The following is a 26,149-nucleotide window of genomic DNA, read 5'->3' as shown; positions in this document are numbered from 1 at the left end:
TGACTGACAAATGACTAATACAATGTTTGTTTTGTTCATGTAGGAGAATGAATTGGCACAAGCAACTAACTATGCAGATTTAGCTGTAAATTCTGATAGGTACAATCCAGCAGCTCTAACTAACAAAGGGAATACTGTTTTTGCAAACGGAGACTATGAAAAAGCAGCTGAGTTTTATAAGGAAGCTCTCAGGAATGATTCCTCATGCACCGAAGCACTTTATAATCTTGGTAAGCCAAAGGTGATTTTTGTGGTTTAGCTTTTTTCTGAAGGTAACACTAGTGTTTCTGAGAATCTGGCTTTCAAAGATTTCTTGTGTATAAATATATACAAATTATTTTTCAGTAATTTATTTTATAGCAAAGTATTAATTTGTACTTCTTATCTGTTCTGCAAAAAAAATAGCAGGGTTAACAACGTCAACTAGTAATTGCAAATGATCATGTCACTTTGAAGATCAAAAATTTCTACTATCTACTAAAAATATACCAGTTTTAGTATTATTAAACCATCGGAGTCATTCCCCTCTAAAAGCCCTGCCTTTGCCTCATTCATCTTGTTCGAAAACTGAGGTTACGTATGTCCTTGGTTTTTGATTAGGTTTGTGTTTATCAGTTTGGTAAATCATACTAGCTGGTAAGAATTATAAGCACAACTCTCAAGAATAGAGTTGGTAATGTCAAGGCGGTTACACTGCCTCTGAGTACGGTGTTCCTATTTCATTTTTCTTGGTTATTCTGTCATTTAGTATGCTGAAGTAATCTTTTTCTCATTGCATTAATAATGTAACCTTTATTTTTCAGGTTTAACACATAAGAAGTTAAACAGAATAGACGAAGCTTTGGATTGTTTCCTGAAACTCCATGCAATCCTTCGAAATAGTGCCCAAGTCCTTTACCAGATAGCAAACATGTATCTTTTTCTGGGTTTTAGTAAACTAGTTTAATCTGAAATATGTGTTTCAATCATGACATGACAACTTAGAAATGTACTGTAGAGTCCATTGTAATTTGGATGATCATGCAGAGATTCATTCTCTAATGGCTGTAAAAAACGAGAACAGAATTTACAACCTTCTTGGACATTTCCAGTGAAGCAAGTGAAGAAATACATTAAGACTTGTTTACATTGCAGGGAATACATTTACACTCAGTGTTAAAGTGTGTCCTGGAATATTTAAAATGCTGCTGATTTTATTACGGAAATAACAGGGCAGATGTAAGCACAACTGAGTAAAACCTTTAAAAAATATATAGTTAATGAAAGTGATTTTCTGTTCTGGAAGCTGTTTTCAGATTAGTTAGCATATGTGTAAGAAAATAATTGTCTCCTAGCACTGCAAAAGCTCAACAGATTGAAAGCTGGGGGGGGCGGGGCTTGGAGGGGGTGGCTTTGCACATCGCCAGTGATATTCTACACTACAAATTTCTTTAAAAATGCTTTTGAAGATGTTCAAACTGTAATAAAATCTTCCCCAAGGCAGAACTGATTCCAGTTACTGTAACTACACTTTTGAGAATAGTGAAGGTAATAAAAATATATTTTAGTTAGTAAAATAAGTACCTCCAAAAATACAAAAGGGCTGTGATGCCCATTCCTTGCATAGCCCCTTTACAACAGCGTAAATGTCTCTACAACTCCCGAGTCCCATCTGGGGGAGAATTTCTCTGTTCCACTGCTATGTAAAACTGCTTTCCACCAATGCTCACAAGCTTTTTCCATGAAAGTTAGGGTGCAGCAGAAACTGGAATAATGTGTTGTGCAGTAGCTCCAGGTCACATTGCTGCAGAGGTCTGAGCCGTTCTGCTGCTCAGGGGTGACTGAGGAGGGGAGGGCACGCTGCAGGCCTAATTACAGCTAAAGCTGCCTCGGTTCTCTGGACCAGAATTCTACACTGTCTATGCTGTGCTGCTTAGGCATACAGCACAAAATCTCACTGCAGGCAATAGTCTGTTCTTCAGGACAGCAGTTTTACCTAATCACTTACTTTAGGACAAAGGAAGACACAACTGAAGGAATAGTTACTCTTTTGTCATTTTACTACTTTTCTAGGTTTAAGACTAGGCAGATGAAAAGGAGCAGTGGGAAAAGAGGAGGATGTTAGCTGAAGGATGAAGAGTGTAAGTTCTCAAGTATTTATGGGAAACATTTTGTCTCTGTAGGTGTCTTGAATCCTGTGTTCAGTTTTGGGCCCGTCACCACAAGAAAGATGTTGAGTTGCTGGAGAGTGTCCAGAGAAGGGCAGCGAAGCTGGTGAAGGGTCTAGAGCACAAGTCTTCTGAGGAGCAGCTGAGGGAGCTGGGGTGGTTCAGTCTGGAGAAGAGGAGGCTGAGGGAAGACCTGCTCGCTCCCTACAACTACCTGAAAGCGGGTTTTGGTGAGGTGGATGTTGGTCTCTTCTCCCAAGTAACTAGTGATAGGATGAGAGGAAATGGCCTCGAGTTGCACCAGGGGAGGTTTAAACTAGATATTAGGAAGAATTTCTTTACTGAGAGAGTGGTCAAGCGTTGGAATGGGCTGCCCAGGGAGGTGGTAGAGTCACCATCACTGGAAGTGTTCAAAAAACGTGTGGTCGTGGCACTTTGGGACATGATTTAGGGAGCACGTTGGGTTGATGGTTGGACTTGATCTTAAAGGTCTTTACCAACCTTAATGATTCTGTGACTCTGTGAAAATGATGTATTATGAAAAACTAACCAACTTTTAAAGGCTACAGATACATTGCCTGGTTCTCACACTTCATTCTTACGAGGAAGTCAAAGTAAAATCGGTGACAGAGAGAGAGGAGAATCAAGCCAAATGTTCTGTTGAGCCCAAAGTCTTTTTAAGGTGAAAAAGCAGTCAAAGCCTCTGAATATTCCTCTTTCTTCAGCATAACAAAAATACTTTCTGATACAAATGCAATTATGAAAATAATGTGTAAAAAAAAATCCCAAAGGATCTCCACACTACAGTGACTGGCATATCTGTCCAGCATATGGATTATATTATGTAAAGTAGTAGGAATTCTGAGTAAATCAAAATATCATTCAGTCCTTGACTAAAGAAAACTCAGATATGAGATCATGGAAGATCCCAATAAAGACCCAAAAAAAGCCATAGAGTGGCTCCTGCAGCTGATCAGTGTGGTACCAACTGATCCACATGTACTTTCAGAGCTAGGGAAATTATATGATAATGAAGGTGATAAATCCCAAGCTTTTCATTATTACTATGAGGTACTTGTTCTTTATTGCTTTTCCAATGCACTTTCTCATAATTAAAGAACATTTTGTGATAGGTTCCTATATCAAATTAACAATTGATTCATTTAAACTTTTTTAAACGAATGTCATCCAGTAAAAAATATTTTGAGGGCGAGAGAGAAAGTTAAAATCTAGTTTTTGTATTCAGATCCTAAGGAAACACGTAGTCTGTGTTGCCACATGGTGGTTGACATCAAACTTTCATTTTTCATATGGTCATTGTTTACATTGACCCATAATAATTTTAATTTAAAATATAGTCTGAGATAAAATAAAAAATACAAAAATATATTTTTAAAGGTGTGTAACATGACTGCATCAATTGGAAGCTATATCTATATAATGGATATGGAGATATATGTGTGTTTATGTATGTAGGTTTATATATTTTTTTAATAGTACAGCTACACGTTATGTATACACGGTTGCCTAAAGATAGGCATCCTCTCTCATTTCAAACCAGCTATAGTCTGTAGTTTGTAGAGGTTATTCCCGTTTCTAAACCAGAAGAAGACAGGAAGTTGCTTTGCTGCAATCTGTGAGGTTTTTTTATCTGTGTAAAGCGAGGATGACCAAAGTCTGTGTCGTGATCTCTATACAAGTGGAGTTATGCTTGATGATAATTTTGCTGCCTATTTCAGTGGGAGTTTCTAAAAAGCAGAAGATGTTTTTTACGTACATATGTATTTCATAGAAAATGCTTTTAGGTGAGTTTTCCAGCAGATTTGAGTGTGGAATTGTACACCTATTAGTTAGCATTGTTTAACATTTAAGATAACTTACAAGTAGCTGTGATCTAAGTAAACATTTTTTGCTGTTGCAAACTATTTAAAATAATATTTGAAATACAGCTAGCTGGAAAATGTGACAGGCTCATCTCAGGTAACTTCTAAAAAGTATTCTGTAATTAGAAAACTTGGCATGCCTTTTTTTGCCCCCCTGCCTCCCCTTATTATAGCACACTACTTCCATTCATATATTGCATGTTTTTGGCATCTGGAGAATTAAACATTTGAGTAAGATATTCCAGAAGTAACATAAAGATGTTGTTTATCACTAAAATTGTGTTTCTTTCACCTTTCCTATTTTGTCAGTCATACCGCTATTTCCCTTCAAACATTGAGGTCATTGAATGGCTTGGAGCCTATTACATTGATACCCAGTTTTGTGAAAAAGCCATTGAGTATTTTGAAAGAGCAGCACTTATCCTGTAAGTAATTATTATTTTATGCCTACTCAAATATTTTGTGATTAGATATCCGTAAGTATAGCTAGAGATAAATTAGTTGGCTAACTTTAATACTTTAAGCAAATATCACAGTTAAGAATATTTGGGATATTATTTAATTGTCTCAACTGTCTGTTCATTTACAGTGCGTTTTTGCTCTTACTGTGCAATTTCAGTGTTAAGAAAGATCCTCCATTGGGCCCAAGCTAGTATTAGGAACTCTTTTCTCTATCCTCTGCCATTATACATAGCTATGAAGTGGGGATCAGCCCTCCTAAGCCACCAAGACCTCTTTCTGTATGACTTTATGTGAAATATTTCCATTCTATTATTTTATCATGTGGTGAGGACTTGATGGTTTAGCTAAATGCATCTTTTAGCAGTTTTACTGCATTTCCATTTTTCACATAACTTCTACTCCCATAAAAAGGCCCTTACAAATAAGGCATAGAAGTAAGCAAAAATGTGCAGTGCAGAATTACCAATGGTTAGTGAAAGTAAGTTGACAAATCAGATAGATCCTGATAGAGATATTTGAAATATATTTAGTTCAGCCACTTATTTGCTGAAATTGTCTATTAGCAGAATGTGATGCACTAAAGAAAGTATATAGGCCATATATTTTATTTTAGATCCGAAAGGGAGTTTACCAGACAAATGGTTAATAAACAGAAGTTTGATCAAATTTAAATCTGCAGTCCAAAGTTCAAACAGAATTCTGGAAAGATGTGCATATGGTCTCTTTTTGGGGAAACCTATCAAAAATCAGGCTAAGCAAAGCTCAGTTATTGCTTCTCTTGTGATGATCTAAAATTTGACATTCTTTTTGTTCTGTGAATCTGAATGATATGCATGAACAAGACAGCATATGAACAAAAACTTGTATGGTATTATTCAAGGAAAGATTATACTGCGAATAGGTTTTTAGAAGTTCAGTAAAAAAAATACTAATTCTGCTCTTGAAAGGGCTTGAGTTAGAGTAGACATTAATTATAGAAGAGAAAATCCAAGGTTTAAATAAGGTTTAAAAATTGAAACAAAAATATATAGAAAAACATAGACTTCACCCAAATTGTAGTATAATTATAAAGAAATAGAGATGTAGATTAGATGAAAATACACAGAAGACAGCTCACAGAAATCCCAGTTCACAGGTTTTCCAGTGTTCTTTTCAGTATAAATACTAGCCACCTTAAAAAAAATTGTATTTTAGTCAAGCTATGAGATTGCATATGCTGGCATTCACGGCCTTCTTAGAAACTTTGGAAAGAAACAGCTGAAACTAAAAGGAATTATTTCATAATCTTGTTTTGGCAAAGATCTAAATATTTTATGCTTCATGTTGCACTCAGTCCGTGAATGAAACATGAAGTATGTGGATTTTAAAGTACTTATGAATAATCAGCATACAAAATTCTTTGTTATTATTTGTGTTTGTAATCTCTCTAACACAGAGAAATTATTTCTCTGTGGGATGAGATTGTTAATATTAGATAATAGGACATACATCTTTCAGTGTTTATTTATTTGATATTGAAAATAGAGTCTATTAGAGTCAATGCTAATTGGTGATTATTAATGTTGGGTTATAAATTGCTACTAATTGTAAATAAATTTACATTTTAAAATTATAACTTTATTTGAACTGTGACCAGCACTTTTTAGTTTAACATTGTTCAGTGTATTCAGTGTTTTAATGACAATAACTGCATTTTAAATTGTGTTCTGAGATAACATGTTAGACAATGAATTGAGAAACAGCATGCACAAATCTATCGTTTAAAAGTTATGCAGCTAATTCTGACTGCTGACAATTTATTCTCTCTAGAATTTTCATATTGAACCACATAATAAACTTTATTATGGTGTCTGCTTGGCTGCCTTTATTGTTTACAGGAGATATATTCAGCTGAAGCTAAAAAAGGTGAAGCAGCTGCCCTTCATAAGCTTGTTTAGTAACTACCAGGCAAACAGATTATTTAGAGTTAAAAATGGCCTGTACTGTGACTGGAGAGAAAAATTGAAGAGAATAACTACAAAGCTATTCCGAAAATATTAGCATACAGTGCCTTTGGGATATGTTACTGTTGAATTGCAAGCCACGTGTGAAAAGTGCTTTGGCTTATAGAGCATCCTTACACTGTTGACATGAAAACTTGCTAATTTTCACATTATCTTGATAAGAATGAGAGAAGAGTCCAACAGTTTTGTTGTACATGCTCAAACATCTCAAATATTTTCTTTGACATCTGTCACCATTGTGTGCTACAAAGAGAAGGAAAGGTGGCAGCTAGGGCATCGAGGTGATGACACAGAGGAGAAGCCAGAGTTCAAAGTGGTACGTGGGGAGTCTGCTTCCTGGCAGGGATCCCTTGGGCGTGCTTGGGACCCTACTGGTGAGACTCCCTCAGAATACAGTGTAGCATTTTGTTCTCCCCCGTGGCATGGTTCTGTACTTCAGACAAAGATTAGTGGTTCACGTGTGGGGTGTACTAATTGTGTCTGGTGCACAGAATCATGACCAGGAGAAAGACTGTAACATAGGACTACAAATGAGTGACATCAAGGCCTGAACACAAGGAGCATGATGCACTGTGTGTGAACTGAGCAAACTGAATTCTTCCTAGGAAGGCAATATGCTAGGTGAAAAATTTTAAGAGTAGTTTAATAGTAGGTCTTTACCAATGCTTTACCAGATTATTTTGCTTATTCATTGTTTGGCAGTATACATAATTTTATTTTACTTACATGCAGTCCAACACAAGTGAAGTGGCAGCTGATGGTTGCCAGTTGCTACAGGAGAAGCGGTAAGTTCTGTAACTTTTTTGTAATTGGTTGGAGGTTTGAAACATTTTTTGTAACGAGTTGGGGTTTTTCAGCCTGGAGGAGAGAAGCTTGGAGAATATATGAAGGGGGCTTATAAGAAAGAGCGGGACAGACTATCTACCAAGGCCTGTAGTGACAGGACAAAGGGCAATGGTTTTAAACTAAAAGAGGGTAGATTCAAGTTGGACATAAGAAGAAAAAATTTGTGATGAGGGTGGTGAGACACTAGAACAGGTTGCCCAGGGAAGCTGTGGATGCCGCATGGTTAGAAATGTTCAAGATCAGGTTGGATGGGGCTTGAGCAGCCTGATCCAGTGGAAGATGTCCCTGTGCAGGGCAGGGGGTTGGACAAGGTGATCTTTAGCAGTCCCTACCAATTCAAACCATTCTATGATTTGTTTTGATCTTTAGATTTTTTTTTTCTTTTGATCTTTTCTGCCTGATGAGAACACTGGTGCTAAAGTTTGTTTGAAAATTCAGTTACATATTATTTTGTTATGAATTTTCTGTGTGTATGTAGTAAAACATGACTTTTCTTTAAGTCCAGGATGTGTGCCTGCACTGTCTTATGCATGAAACCTTCCTTGTGCTGTTAAATAAGTAAAAAAAGAAGATACTACAGTATAAATTTTCTGATAGGAAGGTTTTTTTAATGTAATTGTACTACAATCTGATCTAACATAAGTAACTAGATTTTGAAGTTGCTTTATACCTGCTGTTGAAACGAAATGGGAATTATTTTTCTATATTAAAATAGTATCTGCCTTACACAAACAAAAGACAGTCTTATTGTGCTGTATTTTCTTACTGGGAATATAACACACCAATAAGCAAAGTGGAAAGAGACTGTTCTTTCTAGGTGTTTTCATCACATAAAAAGCATTCAAGACACTTGATGTAAATGATACTCTCTTTTTTTCTTGCTGTTCCATGTTAGTGCTCTCCTTCATGCTTCTTTAGAACTTTACAGAACAGATTTCCATAATAAGTAAGTGCATTTTCTCACTCTGCTCAGTTGCTTAATACAACAGTGAGAAAAGGAACAGGACCTGGGGAAGTTGATGAATTAAGAACAGTCAGCACCACCCAAAACTAAACAGATTAACTGTTTTCTCAGCAAAGAAACACAATGGTGTTGGCTGCTTTTTAGATCATTTATGATTCATTGGCAAAATTCCCAGCTTATCGTGTTAACACATAGCAGGATAGTTTGATCTGTACCTTGCACTAGGAAAATAAAAATAGTGACAGCTCAACAAACTTTTTTGTCAGATATTTTATGGATTTGAGGTTTTAGATTCACATGGTCCTTTCCATAATAATCAAGATGAGCCAAAATGGAAGGCAGGAGTCTTAAAGAATAATTACTTCGCTACCAGATCTGTGCAAATCAGTATTGTGATGGAAGGGAGGGTAGGCAAAGATCAGCTGTTACACATTTCTATTTGACCAGTCCATGCATTTGCAGCCTCAGGTAAGCCCCAGTGTGCTTGATACAGCTTGTCTTGTCGATGTGTCATAGAACAATGGGATTCTAGAGGTAGGTCAAAAAAAGGGCAAAAATCAGGAAACTCCTTTTCATCAATTCTGTTATTTACAGAGTAATTTGGACAGTTTTTAGATGCTTTTAATTTTTACTATCAGTAATTAAAGAACGTTAAGTTCGGTTTTGTGAAATTTGGTCTCATAATATTAAATCACGTACTCAAACTAAAACGGTTAAGTGATGTTCAACTGTATCAGTTTCTCATCAGGTGTTCTTTTTTACATTTGGGTATGTGGATGGGAGATGTTTGTCTTATTTGCAGGTAACTACCAGAAAGCTCTAGAGAAATACAAAGTCATTCACAGAAAGTTCCCAGACAATGTTGAATGTAAGTTGCTTCATTGAGTAGTACAGCTATCAAAGGAAACTGTTGCATTGAATATATGTGTTAGTAATCACATGATGTAAGTGTTTTTCATAGGAAAATATTTTCATTAACTAACAATTTTATGCATGCTAATACTGCATGTTTTCTGTGACAACACTAAAGCCTGACTTAAATATTAGGGTAACACTGAAGAGACGTGAAAATAAAGTTTTAACTGTAGCGGATTGGTTGAGTTCTTTCTCATACATACTTCCTAAATTTTATAAGTATGTTACTTATTTAATATTTCTTATGATAAAATATATGTATTTTTACTTCTAGTCCCTGCTAGTTGAAATTCCTGCTTTAAGTTTCTAGATATGAGAAGATCTTATTGTTAAGTCTTATTAAAGCCAGGCCTTCCAAAAGATTTAGAGGGTGAGATTTTGTTGTTGGCTTCTTCAAAATAGTTGGTCAACCAGTCTCTGGAAAATCGATGGAGAATTTCAAACTAAACTTCAGGAAACATAATTTTGAAGAGTGCGACTTTTTGCAGAATCAGTCACACCTGTACTCTAAATGAAAAAACCCTGTAGAAAACGGGTTGACACTGGTTGTGAAAACATCATCTTAAATCCCGCACTGTGCCTCACTAATTCCAAAATACGAGGTTGTTGCCAACAATCCTACGCTTCTAACTGCTGTGTGGGAAGAACATTCACTGTATTTTAAAACAAAATTGTATCGTTCCACTTTAACAAGCATACTGCTTTTTCAAAGAGGAATCCTACAGCTCTGTTGTGCAAGAGAAATTCAATACTGTGACTCCTCAAAGTTATAAGCAAAATGTCATGTTCATATTGGTCACACATATTTCAGAGGGGTAGAGTATTTAGAATGCTAATACTTTTCTGAACTTGTATAGTTTCTATAAATTACAAAACAGAGGCAGGAGTTAGTGGCTTCTCAGTAACTTAACTTAATATCATTATTATGTTTTCCAGTGTCCAAAATATTTTGCAAGTGTCAAGAGTTCTGAGCCAGATGAGTTAGTGTGTCAGGTGCCTTCCACATATATAAATAGTGTTTGTACTGTTTGTGGATATAGACACTGCATCACAGAAAATTTTGAATTATTTGCAAAATACCACAACTTGCATAGTGATACTGGACTGGAGTCACCTTGTATTCCCAGTTATTTGCATTGTTTGCCATTCGGTATGTCCAGTTGTTTTAGGATGCACTCGTAGTTTGACCAGCTTCTAAGCCTTTTTGTAACAATGTTTTGCTTTCAATTAGGCCTCCGATTTTTAGTTCGTCTCTGCACAGATATGGGGCTGAAAGAAGTCCAGGAATATATGACAAAGCTCAAGAAAGTGGAAAAATTAAAAGAAATGAGGGAGCAGGTAAGCTTGTTTCTTTCTGTGATTACATATATGTAGATGAAGCTAAAATAGTGTTTATGATACTTCAAGATAAAATGTGTATTAACTTCCTGGTTTAGAGAGGCTTGTGTTTTGCGGTTTCAGGTTTTTAATTTTAAATTACTGGTCAACCTTATATCTGCCTGAATGGTTTTGAGCACTGGATTTTCTGTGATTTTTAAATATTAGTGAAGGATGGGTTATGTGGATGTAATGGGAATGCTGGAGCCACCCACATAATTCAATGTCTCTGGAATGTTGTCTTTCCTACTTAGTTGCCAGACTGTGTAAAGTGTATTTATGAGCCAAGTAATAATGCAACTACAGGGAGAGAAGGGGAGCCTAAGAATATGTCCATGTAGTAGAACTCCTTTTTGCTGCATACAAAGCTGCAACATTGACAGATTACATAGGTAGATGTAAATCATTCATGTTGGTGCCAATTTTTAAACTGAAAAAACATTTCCGTGGAAAAGCTACAGGCTGTGAAAGGTATGAGATCACAACTTGTCTTCTCTTCAGAGTGAGTGTGTGTGTGTGCATGTGCTTGCATCATTTTCTTGCTATTCCTGTGATGAAGTAAGACTTTAAAATTAAAATCAGCTTATTGTTTGGAAAGTATTATCTCTGCTGTTGAGCTGCAAGGTATTTGAGCTTGCTCTTCCTATCCAGTGAATTGCCTCAAAGCTACTTAGTCACTTTAGGACATGTTAAGTCTTACCTAATTTACTGTGCTCCTAGTAACACTTACTGGCTCCCTTTTGATGTCGGATAATGCATAAATGCATCCTGAGTTACTTCACTTTTACTTCCATTTCAGAGAGTCTGAGTATGCACGTGTACACTAGGACATTTTAAAAATGAAACTCATAAAGGGAAACGCCGATCAAAGGATTCCAAACTTAGGCTACAAGCTCACTTTGGAGGGCTAGTTGAAGTATATTGGTGTGTATTTTCAGTAAATGTAAAGTTTAAAGCACTTGGGAAACCTGACAAAAGAAAGACGACAAATATAGTGGGGCTAATATTCCTCCATGCCTCACCCATAATGGTATCAGTAAGCAAAACAGATGACCAGATATAATGTTCCTATTCTGCAAAACTCAAAACATCTCTCTGAAGTGTGTTAAACAGGCTTTGCTTAGTTTCTAGGGGGTATCAGTTCAATGTCAGTGAAATACATATTTCTTTACAATAGCTACCGATATCTCAGTGCTTTACTCAGGAAAGCTCAGAGATTAAACCAGTTAAAACTGGATTATTTTATAGCTGGTAAGAGAGAAGTCCCTGGAGATGGAGAGGTTATCTATTTCCTTGCATATAATTCCAGCATTTTTTACACTGAAGATGTTAGTTGTGTACCATAGATCTACAAACGTTGAGGATTCTAAAGAAAACACTTTTTTCATTTAAGAAAATTAATGTTTGAATATGTTAAAAAAAGTTGTCACATTTCTTCCTGTTTATTTCATGTTGGAAGCTTGCACTTTCCTGAAAACATTTCTGTACTTTCTTGTGGGGAAAAAGCTACTGCTAAAATATTTAAAAGATGAAATAATCTAAGTTATTTAAGATTTTCAGTAACACAGAAATTGTGTTTAAATTATGTCTGTTTTTTCATTCTGACTACGTTGTGTTAAGGGACTTCATTGAGTAGAACCTGAATGACAGAGATGTCAATGGAAGCCAATATGGATGCATGGTAGCACAAGTTATTGCATAGTTGTTTTGGACTGTTCAGACTTTAATAGTGGTCATGATTCAGCCATGACATGGAAAGCTCATTTTCTGTATCACATTTAAGTATTCCTGTTTAAGAGTCTGGTGACTGTCCCATCACAAAACTAACCTTGGAAAGCAGAATTGTAGAATGGTTTGGGTTGGAAGGGACTCTTAAAGATCATCTAGTCTAACTCCCTGCCATGGGCAGGGACATCTTCCACTGGATGAGGTCGCACAACGTCCCATCCAACCTGATCTTGAACATTTCTAACTATGCAGCATCCACAGCTTCCCTGGGCAACCTGTTCCAGTGTCTCACCACCCTCATCACAAATTTTTTCTTCTTATGTCCAACCTGAATCTACCCTCTTTTAGTTTAAAACCATTGCCCTTTGTCCTGTCACTACAGGCCTTGGTAGAAAGTCTGTCCCCATCTTTCTTATAAGCCCCCTTCATATATTCTCCAAGCTTCTCTCCTCCAGGCTGAAAAACCCCAACTCATTACAAAAAATGTTTCAAACCTCCAACCAATTACAAAAAAGTTACAGAACTTACCGCTTCTCCCGTCACTGCAGGCTTTGGTAGAAAGTCTGTCCCCATCTTTCTTATGTCCTGTTGAAGTATTGACAGGCTGCAGCTCCTTGCATGGGGGACATGCTCCCATCTCCTTCTTCTGGCTCTCGTCTGCCACACTCTGAAATTTCCCAAATTCAGTGTCTCCTCAAGGAAGGGAACAACTTCTTCTGTCCCTCAAGGAACCCACTGACTCAGTTTTCTTAAAACTCAGCACCATTGTAGATGTAAATGAGTAAAGACACTAAGGAAAAAAAAAAAAGATGTTATAGAACGCGCTGTGATTTAGTATGCTACCGTCCTATATTAGAAGTTGAGTATCTTTCCGTGACAGAATCTCAACATCAGTGCTGTCTTGCAAACAATAGCCTTGCAGTTCCTTTTTGCTGTCGGTATTATCCCATCCCCTGGTTTTGGGTTTGGGGATTTTTTTTTGTTTGTTTGCTTGGTTGGTTTGTGTGTGTGTGATTTTTTTAGTCTTATGTCTGCCATCTGGCTTTGGAAATTACTAGGTATTTTTGTCCTAAGAAATTCCTTCTGTCATCCATGAGCATGTAGTCATAAACTATACTTTCAAGTTCTAAAATGATCAAATTTTAATATTTCACCACCTAAGTTTCCAACTGGAACACTGGTTTCAGTTAGCAATACCAGATACAGTTCAATTCCTGCTCCCAATTTCAGACTAACCTGTGATTTCTCGGTTGCACCCAGTAAAGAAAAGATAAATGCTAGTGTAAAATACCTACATTTCAAAGTCTGCACACAGACTTTGTCTTCCTGTAGAAATTGATCAAAATTTGCTATTCTGGCATTGTTTTTCCAGAATAAGTATATCCACATGGAGTTTATACCAAAATAAATATTCTGGAGTACTTATTTCACTCTGTTCTTAAATATGGACAAGTTGTTAAATAATTCCAGCCAAGAATCTGGGAACATCTGTGGGGTTCATTCCCTGTAGACATTTTTCTCCCTGCCTCTCACAGCATTGGATTTTTACTGTAGCCTTCATATGTTGTTTTTTTATTTTTTCTTTTTTTTTTTTTAAACTGCATTTATCTTCCTTTTTCATGTTTCAGTTTAAAAAAGACAGGTAATAGTGTAAAAGTTCACACAACCTTCTTGGCACTGATGTATACACACATTCCTATTTCCGTTAAGTGAGCTTAATGACTGAAAATGAGGGACTGATGGGGTGTGGTGTGAAGCAGTGATGATAGGTGCAAACACTGGGGGGGGACTTATTGCCTTTACCTTCAGGCATCTACATCTGGACTAATCATCCTAAATTTCTTTTGCAGTCATGAGAGAGAAATAGGCATTTTTAGGGTGGAAATCACTGGACCTATTTTAAATGTCTGCTTTTAGTATGGGATGACTTATAAACCACTCACTTGGAACCTTACAGGAATTGGTCATATGCTTATTCTGTAGTACTTGTATTATATTTTGGGAGTAAAATCCTAGGATGTGAATGCTGTGAGGGTGCTATTATATTAGGACTCTCTGGCAGACAGAAGCTGAGCTTCCACTGGCAGACTTGTTGTCAGTCATTCAACATTGGGAGAGTCTGAACACGCTTCCTGAAGGACCGATATATGCTACTTCGCTGGACTGTGAAGAGGATATTTAATCCAGAATTCAGAGAACATACTTTAGGATTGAGGATTTCCCAAAATAAATAAAAAGTATGAGAAATTCTGGTCCCAGACTGGATTATTCCAAGACCATTCCTGATTTCATGCTAGGCCAGCTGCTTTTCTGTCTCACTCCCGTGAGTTTTGATTTAAGGGTTCTTCCTTTTTCTGTTGGCATGAATCTTGAAAGTTCTTTCACTTCTTCTATGTCATTCCAACTTTTCCAGACTCCATGATATTCTTCTGGTGAAAAATGAGTGAAGAAGCTACAGTAATTGACCTGAATACATGGTTAGGTAGTGTGCCACATGTGTTTTAATCAGATCCTGAATTCATGTTTTGAAATAAGGTGCAGAGATAACTTTAGATAAACAGCTGAGTGCTTTAAACACCAAATATTTGTACCTTCCCATCAAAACGTCCCTCACTGAGATGCACCTTCTTGTAATTGACAAGATGTACGCATGAGAAATCTGGTGTTTTGCCAGGAGAAGCCAAGTCTGCAGTGTGATACAGAGGTACTGCTTTGATAAACTGTTCAAGTTTTCAAGTAACACTAAAAAAAACACAGCTGGAAGATGTTTACAGTACCTTTCTCAGTGCAAGAGCGCTGACTTTTTAAACACAGCTTTTAAAGTATTTACATTCACCTTTATCTCGCGTTTAACACTCAACAGCAGATTAAATTTTGCTGTAAAGTACAGTGCTGTGCCAAGTATTCAAAATTTAAGATCTATGGGGTGAATAGTTCTTTTTATAGATTTTTCCCTACTTTCCCCCCTTGGGATTTACAAGAGGTTAATAGGCAGAGGCTACTTTGAACTCGTGTAAGAAGGGCTATGTTGCCTGTTTTTTCAGCTGTACTTTGCAAAGGTACATCTGAACCACTTTTGTGCACCTTCACTGTATAAATTTTTTCTGAAGAAAAATAATTTATTGAGATATTCTGTTTTAATTTCATAGAACTCTTGTTTTATGTAAACATTGTATTTAACACTGATTTTAAGGACAATTTTGGGCATTGAGAAAAACAAGGTTTATCAGTTACAGTAGAGTAAGCCTAGTTTACTGTTCCTCTACTGTTTTATTAATAAGCTGAGTTTTCAATAATTATCTCTAATATATATTACTAAATGGGGTTTTTGTTCTGTTCTTTTCTAACATTTTTCACTGTTCTCCAGCGCATTAAATCTGGCAGAGATGGCAGTGCACGTAGCCGCAGAGAAGGAAATGCTGGTGGTGGTAAGTACTTAATGCCTCTGCTTAAGTATCAGATTTGTCAGGATCCTAAAGAAAATCGTTGTTCCTAAAGTGTTTGTAATACCTCCTTACATTCTGAGATGCGCACAAATATGCATTGAGTAATATGCAAGCACTTCACAAGTTTTGTTTCATATTTTCTGATTATCTTACTGCAGTATGAAACCTCAACTGGAATAGTAGCATCGATTTGTGGTTTATATACAGATCTCAGAGTATTCCTAAAGCTAAATTTCTACTTGTTTTCAATACTGTGGACTTGGACATTTTTATCCAATTAACTTGGAACTTGAGCATTTCTACCCCATTAATTTTGGAATATTTACTATGAGGAATCATTTATTATAACAAAACAGAACACGTAAGCCATGAAAAACAGGGATTCATTGTGTCTTTATTTAAAATGGAGGAAAGGGAATTTTGTGCCCACCATCTAGTCTATTACATTAGGGGTTTGTTACAAGTTCAAGAGGCTATTTTGTGCAGCCAACTCCGTAGTGAGGAGAAGACACCTGTAGTATCTTTGAGCTCCTCCTTCCCCTTTTTGCAATACAGCAGAGTTGAAGTATTAGAGTCTTCCACAGAGGAAAGCTTCCTCTCTGACTGCTAAGTCTTTCTGCTCCTATAGATTTACAATGCTGACTTTCATAAATGTAAAACTCTAGCAGTGTAAGTCTGGAAACTAGCCTGCTTTGTGTTTTCTGCACTAGGTTGTCTGCATATTGCAGAGCTAAAGATTTTTCCCTCCCATTATTAAGTCCATGAGATGTTAGTAACATTAAACCTTACTGTTCCCTGCTGCTGCTCTTGGGAAACTAGCAGACTTCAGACTACTTTCAGCCACCTGGAAAAAAATCCATTTTGACCCAAACAGGAAATGGTTTCTTTGTATTCTGCGTTTAGTTTATATTAATAGTGGTGGGTCTCAGCAAAAGATACCACCTATAAATTCTTGCCTCTCTTCCCTTCTTTTTACAAAGAAATAATTTATGGGGTTTTTTTGTTCTTATTTGGTAATTTTATTTCTCCACCTACATAGCAGATGCTTTACTACATTTACCCAATTCTGTAGGGTCGTGAAAAGTCATGGAACTTACTAGTGTAATCTTAAGATGACCTTAGAATGCTGTTACATTTATGAAGAGCTCTCCTGGGTTCTCTGGGGGTTAAGAATGAGTGTTGGATGCTTGAGAGAGAAATCTCATTCCTTTTCCAACTCAGTAGTTTCACTAGAGAAGCCTTTAAATCATTTCTTGATATGTAGAAAAAACACCATTCACCTAGGATTGAATTTTACCTTTTCTGAGCCTTGGGATAAAGTAATTTTTGGGGTGAAATTCCTTATTTTAGTAACAGAGAGGAATGGAAACATTTCTGGACTCTCTTTTGCTACATAAGCCTTAAGATGAGGCAGCCTGCTAGAGGTGCCAGCAAAACAGCAGTGTGAGATGGCATCAATCCCTGTTTTCTGTCATAAAGTGGAGATCCCCTTTGGCTTACAATAAGTAGAAATGAAGATCAGCATTGGTAGCAGGCAAGGGTATTTACAGCTGTGCAAAACATTGCATCAGACGTACAGGCAAATGGCACAAAGGGTCTCTCTTCTTACAGCTATATTTCATAATTATCCCTACCCTCATTAGTGAAAAAGGGGCATGCTATCGGGAGAGAATGAGTCAGTAATTTACCAAAAGAGGATATAAATAACAACCAAGCTGGAAAGATGCAAAGGCAACATTAATCCCCCAAACTACCAGTTTGTCAATACTTCTTTTAAAGACAGAAATATTTGTGGAAAGTTGCCTTTTTTTTTTTTAATTAAAAAATTTTAAAAAATCCCTTTGCCTTCAGAGTTGAATGTATGAGAAACTTTTGACTGCAAGTTCTAGTAATTCCAAGGCATTACTCTTTCCCCCCATTCCCAGAGTAATGGGAAAAAAGCAAATGCAGACAGTTAGGATGCTAGCGTGAAAAGGATGAGAGGGTAAGCGGGATCGGAACTGACCTAGAATTTGTCCTGTCAATAATTCTTAGATTAGTACTCAAGATGTTATCTCAAATTCATGAAAGAGTGGGAAAAAACAGAGTTTGGGAACAAGTCTGCATAACAGCATGTTTGAGAAGTCTCCACTACACAAATTCAAGTGCCAAAGATCCAACCTTTCTGGAAATGACTTGGCAAACAAGCAGAGGTACAAAGAAGGTCCTGTATTGAGCCTGGAGTTAACTTTCTGCTGGGATTCCTAATTAAAAGTTGTGGTGAGATGTACTACTTATATATATTTTTAGAAGGAGTCAAAGGCATTATACATTTTTTAACTAGTAATGTTGACTCTGGGGAACCTTATCAGTGAGGAAGCTGCACACTCACAGCAACAGATGGTAAGGACTATGTTGTAGTTTGCCTGCCTTTTGCTGAGGATGACTGAGAGAAACCCAAAGACCCAAACATTACTTTGTCCACTGAAAGAATAATGTGTGGCATTATTCTCTTGGGTTATGAGTCTGTATTTTGCAGTGTAGGAAATTTCCATATAGGGCCTCTGTGAAGACACATATGAAATGTAAACATGGGTTATTTTATTTCAGAATCTTAGTACACTTTTGATGAATTAATGGCTTCAAAATTAAAAAAAGAAGCATTTGTATACATTTTAAGATTAATCTTTTCCAGCGGTGCTGCCAGGACCAAAAGGGATCATTTTCCTATACTGTATGAGGGATTTGCCATCATTACTGAACCCCGTGAAGCATGAAATCCTCCTTAGTTTAGCACTTACTAGCTAAATTAAAGTACTTACTAGCTAAATGAAGTATGTATGCATTCCAAATATTTTAGGTATGATGCATGTTTTATTTCCTTCCTCTTACCGGCTCACCGTCCCCATACTTGCTGGTATTCCTAACAGATTCCCCCCCCCTTCCCCAAGTCTTTTGTCGCTATATAGTTATTTGTATAAGGAGTATTAATGATTCAGGCTTCCTTGTTTTAGCAAATATTATCTAAAATTGCCTTTAAAGAGGAAGCTAAGAGGAAAGAGAATTAAGTCAGCAGGGTTTGTATTTAACAGGACACCTACTACTTTGCCAATATAAATTAAAACAGAAGGTGCACGAAAACATAATTATGCACCGAAGCATAATTTGAATATGACTAATGTGCGCATGGATAGTAGGCAGAATGGAAAAATGGAGACCAAGAAACCTGACATCTATATCAGTGTCAGTTAAAGTCTGTTCTTGCCTTGTAAGAAAGATAAGAATTAAATCTAAAATGCCTACCCAGAATTGAACATGTTTGTTCACTCTTGTTATAAAAAGTGAAAATTTTCTTCTCCCCATGAATATCAGATTTGCTTTTCAATCTGTTTGGTTCATGTTGGAAGGAGGTGACATCAGTATACTCCCTTAAAATTCTTCTTTTTTATTAAAAAAAAAAACAAAACCAAAACCTCCTAAAAACCTGAAGGGACCTAACAGTACATCTGAGTTCTCAAAGATTTCCTTTTCAATAAGCTTTTCTTGTTTTCATACTCACTTTTTTGTGTTTTGAAGAGATGTGGTACTAACATCCAGAATTTGGAAGTTAGGACATGGTGGTTTTTACTACCTTAAGAGATTTTTACTCTTCAATAGCATAAGGCCTTTCATAGATAAGGGGAAGTGTGACTTTGAGGAATACATTACCATAGAAGTGTTTACTTGGTCTCTGCATTTGCTCTGCTCTCTGAATGAGGAATTTTGTGCTGGATGAGAGGGGAGTTGTGTACTGGATGAGAGGAGCCATGCAGTCTCGGACAGGAGCCCAAAGAAGCAGTGTTGAATTCAGAGGATGAAAGGCTGAGTCCGTTGCATTCTCCTTGTTACTTGAGCCTGTCCAGATGAATTTGGGAAGGAAACCACACAAGAGTACTTTAGGTATCTTTTCCCTTTTTCATTTCACCTGTGATGATGTCAGTGGCAAAATGGGTTTGTCCAACCCAAACAAACATCCCAAATTCAAACACCCTTTACCAGCACATAGGGATCTCCTCATATAATGTGCAAGCCACATTACAAATGTTAGGACAATAAGCAGCCCAAATAATCTTCACTGTAATTGAGGCAAGAGATTTTCCTGTTATGCTGCAGCCAAGACTTCATGATCACGTATATTTTCTAGACTTTGTGTGCCTGTTGATGCCTCATTAATTACAAATCATTGTAGGATGGTTCCATGGGTTGTGTGTACAAAAAACCCCCAACCCTTTCTTTTTATAAACACACAGGGAAAATATTTGAGGGAAGAGAACATCTTAATCTGTTTTCTGCATCTGAATTTGCCTAAGGAGTTAGCTTAACTGACACACCAGAAACAATTTTCATTCAACAGAATTTCAAATCAAAGTGAACTGCAGGGGAGTTAAAAATTGCATAAAAATTCCCATGCCATTTCTCAGTTTTAATGTAATATTCTGCCTGCGATGCTGAACTTACTGTTCTCTTTGGTCAAACCAAAGCCCACTCTTCTCCAAAGACGGTGTCTTCATCCCATGTATGAAAGATGCATAGAGCTGCATTTAAACACATTCTGGATTTATTGAAGCATCTGCAGTATTTAAAAGTGTTAGTCCACTGTACGCTTTTACACAAATGTTTTATGGAGGAGGTAGATTATCAAACCACCTTACACTTTGATATCTTTTTCCTGATGAGTAAAATGGTACTAAAAATTCTGCTTTATGTCCTTCATGACACTGAAGGAATTTGTGATGCAGTAGTCTCATCACTGTAACTGCAACTAGTGAGAGTCCTTTAAAAAATTAATGTAAAGTCATAGGTTTTATGGATTGAAGTGATATACTTGCCAAGTAGGAAGTACAAAAACATGTACAAAGGCTTAGAATCTTTTTTGCTAGATATCACTGCTTAAAATAGGATGATTCTGAACAAGGATTAATTTTGCAGAATGTTGCTTTATTCATTATTCTGCCATATAAAATTAACCATTTTCTAAAAAATAAGTTTTATACTTTGATTGTTGTTTTTTTTAATCGTATGTGGGTGAATGAGTTCAAGTTAGTTTTTGTATGGAAGTTGAAGAAATCTGAATTAACAGAACATATAATAAAATAATTTAATTAAATTTCATAAATGTAACATTATGGGCATGAATTTTAAACAGATCAGAGGAAGGAATGCACTGTAATCATGTATCAGCATGTAGAGTATATTGTTTATGTCTTCATATGCATAGCTTATGCATAGCTTACAGTTAATGCTATTGTACACAGACTGAGAAGATAATGTCAGCATGATAATCCAAGTCTCAAGTATAATAATTTTACAGAGTAAATATATTTATATATATTTTGAAAATATATTGACCAGCTTGTACTCAATCAGTTCCTGTTGCTTTTTCAACTGAAATTTGGAGCCATGTTCCTGCAGCCAGTTTATGCGTACCTGTCCACGTTACCAACCCAGAGTGAGCACACTGGGACTGGCTGCCATGTTAGCGACAGTAATAACTTACCTTTTAAATAGAAGTGCAATAAGTGAATAAATAATGAGAATGTATTAATTGCAGTGAAGGTTTTCTTGGATACAGAGAGCAATTTAATTCAGCATTGGTCTTCCATTATTCAAAAACTTTAATTAGGAGCATGTGTTTGTACAGTTACTAGAGTAATGCAGATAGAATTCATTTACAGTTTGAGAAATGTCTACCTGTAGTCCTTTGATTGCAAGTGCAATCAGACAGATGTTAATACTCAAAGCTGTACTATTAGTAGAGAAAAACTCTACAAAAAAGCCTTTCATCCAGCGTTTTTATTATTATCCTTTGTCCCAATGCTACATTTGGGTTTTTTCTGTGTGTTACTTTAGAGAAAGTTAGCTTCATTCCCATAATCCAAAAGCTGGAATGTGTATAAAATCTTTGGCCAAATTATGTATGTGTACTGAATATACACATATAGATGATTTATCTGCAAATAGAAACACAAAAAGCAAGATTTAAACTTCTGGCAGATCATGTTATATGGTCAGCAGTTTTTAATAGCTGCCATATTGGCAGCCAAATCCTGTGTCCCATGGCAGGGTGTCAAGAAAAGCCTTACCCCAAATGGGTCAACAACTAGGACATTCCTCCTGAAAGATGGAGCTGTGGGTTTGAACTCCCTTGGGTCAAGGCAGGCATTGAAGCCAGACCTCGCTTCCTGAGGTGCTGTCTGACATCTCTGTGTAAGGTAGATGGTGTCAATCACCTCTTAGTCTCTTCCAGATGAACTTTAAAATGAAAGATGCTGCTCTTCCACGTTTTTAGGTATGCTCAGAGCACAATGCAGTCCATGGAGACTTGATGTGGTTTTGCATATTAGCTTAAACTAATTGTGGGCTGCTACTAGAAGAGATGTTAACCTTCCCTTCACTCTTGCTGTAGACATGGTCGTATACAGGTAAGGGGACCTGCATTACCTTGCCAATCCACGTGAGAAAAAGTTTTCATTAGGCTCATTTTAAATGTATCAGTAACGTGCTCCAGCACAGCCTTCTATCAGGTGACAGTATGTGGATGGGGATGCAATGCAGGGCAAAAAGGGCCTGTTGTGATAAGACAAAGGGGTAATGTTTTTAAACTAAAAGAGGGCAGATTTAGACTAGACAGAAGGAAGAAATTTTTGACAATGAGGGTGGTGAAACCCTGGCCCAGGTTGCCCAGAGAGGTGGTAGATGCCCCATCCCTGTAAGCATTCAAGGTCAGGTTGGACGGGGCTCTGCACAGCCTGAATGAGTTGAAGATGTCCCTGTTCCTTGCAGGGGGGTTGGACTTAGATGACTTTTAAATGTCACTTCCAACCCAAAGATTCTATGATTCCATGTATTGATCAAATAACTTGCTGCTTCTGGAAAGAACTGTCCAGCCCCCCTCAACGCTTCTTTTCTTTCTCATTCCTGATCATGTGTTCTTGCTGCTACCCTTGCACTACCTTTAGCATTAATCTAACCCTTTAGTGAGTTGGTTCAGTTCATTAAACACAGTAAATAATGTGTTTGGGCAACTGAACCAAGTCTGAAGCCTGAAAAGCCACATTTGTGTGAACAGCTACATTTGCTCACTGTAACAGCACTCACAATTCCATTTACTGTATTGGCTTAAAAACAGAATGGGGAACTTAGGCACCAAGGTCACATCCTGAACATTCTGCAGGCATCTTGCTGCTCAGGATGACCATTTTGGGAAACTCAATCACAGCAATAAGTGCTTAAGGAACTTCAAAGCTGCAGGGGGGGCAGTTGGTGAGATTTAGATACTTGAAGGGTTGGACATCCACTAGATGGGGAAAGAAATGAGAGAAAATTTGGCTTCAAATTTTGGAGTTACTGCTTCATTCTCTTCTTGGATGTAGCCCTAATCCATCCTAGGATTCATCCTAGGTCCTAGGATGTCCAGGAAAGTTTCTGTTTGCAATTGTTTGTTTTAGGGCAGTAAGGTGTACAGGTAACTTGTGGGTATTATGTTTATCCCAGCTGTTTTGGTTTGTCTGCCATTCTTTTTTTTCTTCTTTTAGTTAATATAAAATCTTTTATCTTCCTCTGGTAGTGTCATTAATGTGTTTTCCTCCTTCACAGTTGAAAAGCTTTGATATGCTACCTTCTTCCTCTTTTATTTTCATTACACTCAGTTCTTCCTTTCTGGAACCAACCAGTTAAACCTTATGGAGTTCCTTTGACTACTTCAGTCTTCCCTTAGTGTAATTTCTGATGTATCATTCCTGTCTTTGCATCTCCTTACAGCTTTTTCCAACTTTATGCATTATTTTGTGAATTACTTGTTTGCCATTGCACAAGACTCTCTGCCTACTCCTATCCCGCTCTTTCTTTCCCTGTTAAACATTTTGTATTCTCCTCTAAACTGTTCTCAGAATATTTTCATCCACACCATCTTTGAAGCTCAGCATTCACCTCCTTGTTGCGCAGGCCTGTCCAAAGCCCACTGAAATCAAGAGGTGACCCTTTTGTAATTTCACAGCCCTTTGGTTGAGCCCCCCACAATCAAACCCATTGATTTCTTTCCGTTTCTTCAAATCCTTCGTAAGCATTCATTTCTTCCATGGAACTTGTCAATGAGAATTGATCCAAGGGAGGTCAATGTACATTAAAATAGTTTTCTTTGTTTTGAAGTTTCAGCAATCTGTGTCTTGTAAACATATTAACTGTTTGACATGTGACTGTATATATTGGATCGATCTTGGAACAGAGACATTGTCTTCCAATTCAGGGCTGAGTAAACTGAAGTTTGCAGTAGTATTTATAGAGAAATAAAGGTTTTTCATCTTTGTGGAAGATTTTTGGTTTTTTAAAATAGCAACAATATTTATAAAAAGAACATTTGTAGTAAATAAGACAATGGAAATGTGTCTCCACGTCCAGATTTGTAATTAATGCTTGCTGAATGAAACCCATTTTTCCTCCTTATAGATGGAAGACTTTTAATAACAGCATTGTTTTGTGTTGTAAATGAGCATGTTTGTATTTGGCAGCATGGCATGTCCTGCCTTGTAAATATACCAAGACAAACATGAAACATTTTCTCCTAGGAGAAAAAAAAATGCATAAAAATTTGTTGTAGCAGACAAGATTGAAAGCTTGCCATGAATGTGAAAAAGAGATTCAGAGGTGAACAGAATATTTAAAGTGTCTGGAATACTGCTGTGGCAAGAGAATGTTAATCTGATGTTGTCTGGGCACGAGGCAGCCCTCAGAGCTGACACATTCCTTGGGGCCCTGCTGCAAACTGAGCTGCCAGCACAGTGTTTACAACAAGATGCAGGGCCACGATGGTCCGTATACATGAGCTGAGCCTGTTTGCCATGCAGACAGCACGTGCCAAATATAGTCTTCTAATTAAAAGCAAAGTTAGTGTTGTATTTAACCTTGAGAGCATTCAACAGGTGGATCATACTAATATATTAGTAAGCACACAGACATATGAAATGTCCATATACTTTATCATGCTTATTTTAACTCCAAAATGTGACTGTAATTTATAAGCAACTGAAATGTCAGCATTTGAAGCAGAAATATTTTAATGTGTTTACTCCAAAGTAAATAAGGCTGTATATATTTAAAAAAAAAAAATTAGAACACACATGTGTGGACACAGTGTCCGTTGTGTTCTAATGACCACTGTTACAAGTGAGTACTGTATCCACCATGAAAAGATGGTTTCATCCAAATCTTGTTTGACAGATAGTAGCTGAATTTATGTTAGTCTTCTGTCATGATTTCACAAAACATAGCAGCATGTTACTGGTCTTAAACTTTCTTTTTTTTCTTCCCCCCACCCCCCGCTCCCCCCAGATAGTGGTGGTACCAAAGGGGAGAGACTGAGTGCCAAACTCAAAGCTTTGCCTGGAACAAGTGAACCCTACGAAAGTAGCGGCAGTAAAGAAATAGGCAAGTACCTTCCTACTTTTGTGGCCCTCAAAGAGAGGGAAGATGGAAAATGAAGTTCTTGAAAGAGCATGTATAATTAAACAATTAGGAAAACATTTTCCTCATGAAATAAATGTGAAGAATGGCTTTAGCTTCATTGTTTGGAGATCACTATAATGTAATCATAAATATTAAGAAATGTGTCCTATGTAAATATTTAGTACTTTTGATATATGTCTGCTGCATCCTTTAGTCAGTTCTTGTGGTTCTGCAGTCTTAAGTTCTTCACTAAGATTGAATTTTCAAAGCAGTTTAAAATCCCTAATCCATGTGGAATGTGGTACTTCATAAAATGCCCTCCCTTCAACCAACTCAACAGTCTTCCTGTTTCATTCACTTTTCCAAAGTCTTTTTCTCACTTAACAACTGTAATAAAATAAAGAGAAATTTATTTTAAAGGGGGGGTGGGGAGCATCTGTCACTCTGGTACTTTGCTCTTGTGCCATGCCTCACTTCCCAAATGTGGTATCTTTGATCTCCTTCAGTGTTCATATGCTCTTTCTGGTCAGCATTTCAAAGACACCTTACAGATGTGTAATGCTAAAATCCACTCTTGTGTTTGACTGTGTATGTTTGAAACAAGGGTAAAATTACTTCCAGGTAACTGTTTCAAATGTATTTATTTCTTTAAACCCTAGATGCCTCCTACATAGATCCACTTGGCCCACAAGCAGAAAGACCAAAAACTGCAGCAAGAAAAAGAGCTGAGGAAGATGACTTTGCTGATGAAGAGCTAGGAGAGGATTTGCTTCCAGAATAGTATATGGTCCACTCGTAACTTTTTCTCCTTTCAGAAGTTCTGGCATAAAAACATTTATCCATGACGAATTTTGTAGTGGATTTTGATAAAATGTTTGTGAGATACTTTGGTGTATTGGGTTTGCATGACAAGGTTTTG

At 36.9% G+C, this 26,149-nt stretch overlaps 1 protein-coding gene across 3 annotated transcripts in view; it reads left to right on the top strand.

The window, feature by feature from the left end:
* The window catches only part of IFT88 (intraflagellar transport 88), a 49,305-nt gene extending 23,294 nt beyond the window's left edge, over positions 1–26,011 (top strand). Inside the window, exons 16-26 of one of the 3 annotated variants that reach the window (XM_010292654.1) lie at positions 44–230; positions 804–912; positions 3,056–3,218; positions 4,340–4,455; positions 7,228–7,280; positions 9,108–9,173; positions 10,452–10,558; positions 15,693–15,747; positions 24,014–24,040; positions 25,117–25,212; positions 25,890–26,011. In XM_010292654.1, coding sequence (XP_010290956.1) covers positions 44–230; positions 804–912; positions 3,056–3,218; positions 4,340–4,455; positions 7,228–7,280; positions 9,108–9,173; positions 10,452–10,558; positions 15,693–15,747; positions 24,014–24,040; positions 25,117–25,212; positions 25,890–26,011 — 1,101 coding nt within the window. Of the gene's footprint in view, positions 1–43; positions 231–803; positions 913–3,055; positions 3,219–4,339; positions 4,456–7,227; positions 7,281–9,107; positions 9,174–10,451; positions 10,559–15,692; positions 15,754–24,013; positions 24,041–25,116; positions 25,213–25,889 lie in introns of all 3 variants that reach the window. The other 2 variants (XM_010292656.1, XM_010292655.1) reach the window with 2 other exon arrangements.
* Positions 26,012–26,149: the final 138 nt, after the last annotated feature.

Source organism: Phaethon lepturus, unplaced genomic scaffold (genome assembly GCF_000687285.1).
Source record: "Phaethon lepturus isolate BGI_N335 unplaced genomic scaffold, ASM68728v1 scaffold15088, whole genome shotgun sequence".
In the NCBI taxonomy this organism is placed as follows: Eukaryota; Metazoa; Chordata; class Aves; order Phaethontiformes; family Phaethontidae; genus Phaethon; species Phaethon lepturus.
Note: the sequence above shows the minus strand (reverse complement) of the source record. Positions and strands in the feature narration are given on the sequence as shown.